The 8,275-nt window shown below is 35.8% G+C and overlaps 1 protein-coding gene across 1 annotated transcript; it reads left to right on the forward strand.

The window, feature by feature from the left end:
- Nucleotides 1-212: 212 nt before the first annotated feature.
- LOC113050803 (solute carrier family 15 member 1) lies at nt 213-8,274 on the forward strand. Its single transcript, XM_026214118.1, has 23 exons — nt 213-535; nt 755-792; nt 1,005-1,089; nt 1,211-1,352; nt 2,111-2,230; nt 2,364-2,463; nt 2,894-2,984; nt 3,100-3,183; nt 3,281-3,363; nt 3,686-3,772; nt 3,853-3,942; nt 4,058-4,102; nt 4,291-4,323; nt 4,463-4,551; nt 4,640-4,721; nt 4,954-5,073; nt 5,290-5,421; nt 5,574-5,620; nt 5,732-5,839; nt 5,935-6,049; nt 6,730-6,867; nt 6,957-7,064; nt 7,187-8,274. Exons 1-23 carry the CDS (start codon nt 529-531, stop codon nt 7,412-7,414), a joined length of 2,172 nt encoding a protein of 723 aa, XP_026069903.1. The 5' UTR covers nt 213-528; the 3' UTR covers nt 7,415-8,274.
- Nucleotide 8,275: the final 1 nt, after the last annotated feature.

Here is an 8,275-nt window from a genome sequence, read left to right on the forward strand (position 1 = left end):
AATATAAGAATACATTGATTTGCTAAATCTTTTTTTTTTTTTTTTTTAAATGTGCATAGGAAAACAATGGCAGTTTGCACTGTTCTATATATTTTATTGTATTTATTATTTGGAATTAAAAAAAAGTATATTAATTACTTATTAACTTGCCTTATCTTATTAAAAAGACCAAATGTTCATATCATTTTATTTTCTGTATACAGTAAATTGATAAGACAACCATAAATAACTAAACTGCTCCTCATTTGCCTCCTCCCACTCATATACACACACACACACAGCCACAAATACTGCCATAAACATCTACATCAATCTCATTTTAAACCAGTGGGCTTGGCCAAGGGTACATTTTATTGTTCAGAGTCTATAAAACCCTGTTACCTGTCTCCTTCAGAGTACAGCTTTGTCTTTCCCGGACAGTGTGTGTGTGTTAGTGAGTGTGTGTTAGTGAGTGTGAGTGTGCATCTCTAAACTAAAGGATATTCTTAACAAGAGGACTAGAAGGCAGCCTCAGTCAAAGCAGTCATCATGGCAGGTGAGTAAACCTAGATGTTGTTATGAAACAATATAATAATAATCATTTATGTTAACTTTTGGTTTGTACCTATAGATTGAATGTGTGTATACTTTGCTTAAACGGCAATGTACAATCTGTCCATAAATATAGTGTGAAGACATTTGAAATGGCATTTAGTAAGTTCAAACTGAATCCATATTAGTGATATTTTAATTGCATTTCACTTCATTTTTGCAGACAATGAGGAGAGAAAGACAAAGAAGACCAAGAATAGGGTGAGACTTTTAAAATCTGATCAGTAATGCTAGTAACTCACAGAATTACTAATCAGTATTTTTATTAGATTAAATGTAATAATTTACTGTATAATACATATCAACACAATTAAGTGCTGTTTTTTATAGTAAATACAAAAATATAGAATTCTAATAAAAGTACATGTTATAATGAATTATTTATTTGAGCTGTGATTTTTTTGTTGTTGTAGCCAAGTTGCTTGGGATATCCTGTCAGTATATTTTTCATTGTGGTGAATGAGTTCTGTGAGCGATTCTCCTACTATGGCATGAAAGGTGAGACCAAACACATTCTGTACACAAATGAAATAATGTGAACTTTTATATAATTTCACACAGCGTAGCTCTTTCCTCTTTCCGCTCATCTTATGCTGTGTTTCCTATCTCTGTTTTGCAGCGGTGCTTGTGCTGTACTTCAAGTATTTTATCGGTTGGGACAATGATTTGTCCACAACCATCTACCACACATTCGTGGCTCTGTGCTACCTAACACCTATCCTGGGGGCCATCATCGCAGACTCATGGCTGGGCAAGTTCAAGTGAGTTTTAGGACTTGGAAAATATAACATTCTACCATACTAACAATACTAGGAATACTGTAAAGTCAGTGAATTTCAAACTTTTTGTTTCTAAGGATCCCTAACTATGATGGTACCCTTTCCTACAATATCAAAACAATTAAAATACAGGAACCATAGTTTCCAGATAAATACTGAGGCAAAACTGCTGTGCTTTGATAATAATGTTTCTTGAGCAGCAAATCAGCGTATTAGAATAGAATATGTAAAACTGAAGATTGGAAGTAGTGAAAATTCAGCTTTGACATAACAGGAATAAATGACATTTATTTCAAGCAGTTATTTTAAATTGCAGCCATATTAACAATATTATTTACTGTATTTTTTATCACATAAATTAGCATAAGCAACTTCTTTTCAAAACATTAAAACATTTTCAGACTTTTAAAGGGTAGTGTGCATATTTTAAAACCCATTTGAGGTAAATCAATAATTAAGTTGTTTTTTAAATTCAGTTATTTACATTTATTTTAAAACAATTATTAAAATATTTAAAGAAAACATCATAAATGGAAGATGATTAATAATAACTAAATTTTCTCTCTTCACAATAAATATTGGTCCCTGAAAATGTACTTGTACCCCTTACACCCCCTTGTGGCCTCATGGTGGTCACCGGACCCCAGTACACCCTCAAATGACTTTTATTAGATTATGAATTTATTTCTTCTAGAATTCATGTGGGTATAAACATTACCTCCATTCTCCACTTTCTCCAGGACTATCGTGTATCTGTCTATAGTGTACACCATCGGCCAGGTGATCATGGCAATCAGTGCCATACACGACATCACCGATACCGACAAAGATGGTACACCTGACAACATGACATTCCATACGTGAGTCATCGCTTGAGATCTGCTATAGCATTACATTTTTATATTATCGTAAACATAACCCAAATAATCTCCGTGCATGCTCATTTTAATTTATTATTTGGTGTGAATTTAAATTCCCTCTGCTTTATTTCAGTGCTATGTCCATGCTGGGACTCATCCTCATTGCTTTGGGAACTGGAGGTATTAAACCCTGTGTGGCAGCGTTTGGAGGAGATCAGTTTGAAGAACATCAGGCATGTAGACCCTTACATACACACACACGCACACATTTAAACACACATCCTATTAAAGAAGATGAACTGAATTCAAGCACGTCAGCACATTCTAGTGTGTGTAAATCAGCTGTTATCAGCTCAAGGTTAAGTCTCTGATATTGAGTGTTCGAGATTAACACAAAGTGATTTGTAACCTCCTCCACCACTGCCACCTGGACAAGTCTAAAGGCCAGAGGTCAAAGTGTGAAATGTGCATGTTCTAGGCTGAATGTCACAATGTGAGGAATGTTAATGTATCTATAATATGTCAGCATTGTAACATTTTTTTTTGTATACAAATTTTCAAGCTTTCAGCTAGTGCAAACTGCTAAAATATCAAGCAGCAAACATTTGAATGGTGGTGTATCTAAATTAAAGTAAGAATTGTTTTTTGTTGTTGTTTTTTTAGGAAAAACAAAGAAGTACTTTCTTTTCCATATTTTATCTGTCCATTAACGCTGGCAGTCTTCTCTCCACTCTCATCACACCCATCCTGAGAGGTGTGTATTTTGTTACTATCCGAATAGCATTTTTCACATTTGTTGTTAAATACATTGTAGATTGGTAAATACACTTATGGTCTTATCTTTGTGTGTATTTGTTACGTTTTTTCAGCTCAAGAGTGTGGTATCTATTCAAAGCAAAGTTGTTTCCCGCTGGCTTTTGGGGTCCCTGCAGCTCTCATGGTGGTTGCCCTCAGTAAGTTATGGCAGCTTTGGTCTACTTGTATTTATTTTGACATGTGCAATACCTTTAATGAGCACTTGATCGACTGAGGTTATTCTTCTCTCTGCAGTTGTGTTCATCGCAGGCCACGGCATGTACATTATGGAATCCCCTAAAGGCAACATCCTGCTGCAAGTCATGAATTGCATTGGAGTAAGAGCGCCTAAAACAAAATAAATCATATTACGTTTGTGGAAAAATGGAGACATAACATTAGACTCCTCATTCACAGTTCACTTTCCATTAAAAGATAGTGTAACTTGCATATCTGATAAATAATCAGTAATCATATGTAATTGTAATATGCCATTGATGTTGAAAAGACATCAAAACTGAATTTAAAATGATGTCACAGCATCTTGATCAAGTCTTGACTAATGTTTGACATTGAATTGAGATCAAGGTGCCTGGTGGGATAACATCAAGTCATGTGGGAAAGTCTAAATGCATGATCACTGTCTTTTCTCTACTACAGTTTGCAGTTAGTAACCGTTTCAATCACCGCGGTAAGCAATACCCCAAGAGAGAGCACTGGATGGACTGGGCAGAAGAGAAATATGATGTATGTAAAAATATACACAGCATGCACCAATTAACTCTTCAGTGCTGTAAGAAGTTCACACAGACTCTGTCTTTTTACAGAAACTCCTGATCGCTCAGGTGAAGATGGTGTTGAAGGTTCTGTTCCTCTATATCCCTCTGCCAATGTTCTGGGCCTTGTTTGACCAGCAGGTCGGTGTAAAAACTCAATGATGCTACACGAGGCCATAATCAAATATACAATTTTGCACAAACACTCGTCTGTTTTTTGGCTTGATGTTAAATGAGAGTTTTGTTGTCTTTCCAGGGCTCCCGATGGACTCTTCAGGCCACTACTATGGATGGTAACTTTGTAAGTAAAAAACAAAACATGCATTTTTAGCATTTTCAACTACAAAATGCATATATACATATATATACATATATATATATATATATATATATATATATATATATATATATATATATATATATATATATATATACAATTATGTTGTCATATTTTATATGCTATATCCTTCTTTCTTTCTCTCATCATAGGGAGCGTTTATAATTCAGCCAGACCAGATGCAGGTGAGACTGATTTATGCTAAAGGGTTTGTTTTGTGGTTTACTATGTTTACCAGGATATGAAATGATCAGGACAATCTTTGATTGTACATTGTAGTGTACATATAGTGAATGTGTGCTCGTTGTTTGTGTTCTGGTGCAGATTGTGAACCCCATACTGATTGTGATAATGGTGCCGATAATGGACTCTGTAGTGTATCCACTTATCAAGAAGTGTGGTCTAAACTTCACGTAAGCGCTGGATAACTTTTATGAAATTGTCTCTGTTATTATGAGACACATTTTTTGACTGTGATTTTGTGTGTGTGGTGATTTCCAGGCCCCTGCGGAGGATGACTGTTGGTATGGTGCTGGCCGCGTTAGCATTTGTGGCTGCTGCTCTTTTGCAGATTCAAATTGACGTGAGTAACAGATACCTTCCAGTCGAGCAGATTCATTGCAATGATGTCTAAGAAACAAAACCTCATGCTTTATTTAGATTGAAGGTTGTTATTGGTACAGCATGTGTATTGGCTTGATTTATGCCCTTAGCTTTCTGGTATAACAATCATCACAATGCATTTGATATATTACTGTACATTTTCAGCAAAGAAAACAAGTAGTACGTTTCTGACATGTCTTTTAATCCAACAGCAAACAGTCCCCGACTTCCCATCAAATTCTCAAACCCAGGTGAAGTTCCTGAACTTGGAGGAAACATCAGTGCCTGTTATAGTGGAAGGGCAAGAACCGTTTGTTGTTCCTGGTTTTGATGTAAGTTTGCACAATGGCACATCAAACTTAATCAAACAGTTTTTGTTGGACAATCAGAATAAATGGAAAATAACTTGAAATATATTCATTTAAGAATAGGAATCGATCCCTGGGACATCAACATACTTGTAGTTGAGGAAACATTATCCACATGTGCTGTATGTAAACTTTTCGTAATTCTCTCACTAATTCTTTGATGATATTTTGCTCCCCCAGTCCTCTAATGATTATATGACACTGGACAAAATGGTAGTGATGGTCTCTGCTGGAGGAAGAAACGCTACAGCTTTTTTCGTGAGGGGAAAAAGGCAAACAGTTTTGATGAATGCTAACGGAATCCTAAGGATGGTGAGTGCTACATTATTATTATTTTTAACAATCTTGGTATTTAATTCAATATGTTAAATAAATGTGCCGATTATTTTGGTAACATTAATGTCATGAGAATACATAACTGTAGCATTGAGTGTGAATGTTCTGATGATTTGTTTCATTTACAGCTCAACGACATAACTGAGAAGCCCAATCAAGGCATGAATGCGATCAGGTTAGTGCATTTCTGAACTTTTTTTTAATATTCCTTTCAAATTCTATTGAAAGAGATGTTTTGAAAATGAAATGCCTATTCAAATTCATTCAAATAAAACATATGTTGTAGGTTTGTGAATGGCCTTAGGTCTCCTCTGAACTTCTCCATAAAGTCTGATCATCTGGGTTCCATCACTTACTTACAAGCATCAGACTACCTCATTGTTACCCACGGCAAGTATGTGTTTTGTTTTGTATTACATATACATATGATAAATGATGAAAATGCATGCATTTCTACACTGATCTGATATCTGATATCTCCCTTCCCAGAGCTAATTTTTCTATTGTGAACCAAGAAGGACAGACGTGCCACTACATCCTGCAGCTGGGCTTCGGAAGCTCCTACACAGTCCTGATCCCAAGCAACTTTACTTTTGGAGAATCTGTACGTCTTGTTCTTACCATCACAGATAATAGTATCAACACTATTAGGAATAGTTAGAACTAGAAATAGATCATCCTATATGCTCATCTTTTACATGCCTCTGTGATTTTTTCCAAACCTGTATGCACTTTATTCCATCTGCAGAACTCAAAACAATATATTTCAATGTTTCAACTATTTTGAGTCATAGAATGGAAGTCATCTGTGTCCAGAACAACACTGGATACCACTGACTCTCATTGTATGGAACTAAAAATAGAAAAGATTTATATATATCATCACTTGTGTTTCAAGAAGACAGTATGTTATACAGGTTTGATTTGATATGAGGTTAAGTATATGAAAATAATTTTCATTTCGGGTGACCTATCCATTTAAACCAGTAGTTGTCATGCAGGGGCCCACTAGGGGGCGTCAGCAAACGTATGAGATGGCTGCATGATGACTTAAATTAGACTTAATTGAAACAGGCAAGAGGTAAACTAAAGTCAAATATATAGAGATTTTTTTTTTTTTTTTTTTTTTTTTGGACTCACAAAGTAAATATATATATATATATCCTGGAGTCTTGGCTCTTTTGAGATCACAAAATGAGTGTTTAAATCATTTCTAGTAAATCCAGCAATGGTTTGGTTTGTTACCCTTCTCAAAAGTTGAATTCTGTCTGAATGTGTGTGCAGTGTACAGAGAACATCAAAGCAATAGAGGATATTGAACCGAACGGCATCCACATGGCCTGGCAGATTATACAGTACTTTTTGATAACCTGCGGAGAAGTGGTCTTCTCTGTCACCGGCCTGGACTTCTCCTATTCACAGGTATGGTGTGCTCTCTGCAACGTGACATTCAGAAAACTTCGTATCAACTCTTATTTTTTAAAATCGTCTCATAATGTCTTATCTTTTAGGCACCAAGCAATATGAAGTCAGTCCTCCAGGCTGGTTGGCTGTTGACTGTTGCAGTGGGAAATATCATCGTGCTCATTGTGGCTGAGGCAGGCTCACTTCCAGATCAGGTATACCACTGGAACTGCTATCGTTGTTTTTTTTTGTTTTTTTTTACCAAATCCATTCAAATGTCACTTACTGTTGGTATCCAGATTGTTAAAAGCTCATCTGTGTGTATGTGTCGTTGTAGTGGGCAGAATACGTGCTGTTCGCATGTCTCCTGGTGGCCGTCAGTATCATCTTTGCGGTCATGGCTTACTTCTACACCTACATAGACCCGGCGGAAATTGAGGCTAAATTTATGGAGCTCAAGCCAGAAGATGAGAAGAAGAAAGGCCTTGAAATGATGACGAAAGACAATTTGGCATACGTAAACAACGAGATAAATAGCATGGACGTCAAGCAAACGAAGATCTAGATACGTTGCTTCTTTTTTCTCTTGATCTGTGGTTCGAAAGTGCTGGTGTTCCCTTTCCTATTGACCGAAGAACTGATTCGCCATTCTTTTTTATCAAAGCTTGGCTTGGGATTCGTTATGCAGTAGCAAAAATCAGCCCAAGAAAAGCCAATTCTTCTTGAGATCAAATGGTGTGTTTTGGGACGACAATCATGGGCAGAAGGTTTGGTAGTTTCGTATGTTAAGATCAGCTTTAAAGTGGCTGTGCGTTGGTGCCTTTGGGGGGGGGGGGGGTTATTTATAAGTGTTAATATCAATAGATAGATAAGTGAAGAAAAAAAAAAAAAGAGCAGGTGACGCTCTTTTATGGAAAATGCAATTTACCATAATAATGAAAAACCAGTTTAAATGGAAACTAAAGAGTGGAAGTACAACATCACACTGCTATTAAATCGATTTTGAATGCTATTTCCCTCTTGTACGTCAAGCAGCACAAAGTCCTGTTCGTGTAATTGTGAAGTGGATCTTTCAGAAAACTTTCTAAAGTGCCTCTAAATAATTTGTATTAATAGCCATTCATCTACACAATGAAATGGGTAAGACAGAGTATTGTAAAGTTTTCTTTGAAGTAATTCATTTTGACCATAGTTTTAGCAACTAAAAATGCATTATTTGAAGGGGTTACTATGTGAACCAGATAACTGCCATACAACTATGAGCAGTAGAATGCAGTATTTTCTTCAATGTGTTTAAAAAAAAAAAAAAAAAAAAAAATTCCCAACATAACATTGTATGTGGATTTTAAACTACATTGGGTCCAATAAGCTATCAATAAATCAACTTTTGATGAAGTGCTTCAATAAAATACATATTTATGCCTCA

This window comes from Carassius auratus, chromosome 31, assembly GCF_003368295.1.
Source record: "Carassius auratus strain Wakin chromosome 31, ASM336829v1, whole genome shotgun sequence".
Lineage (NCBI taxonomy): Eukaryota > Metazoa > Chordata > Actinopteri > Cypriniformes > Cyprinidae > Carassius > Carassius auratus.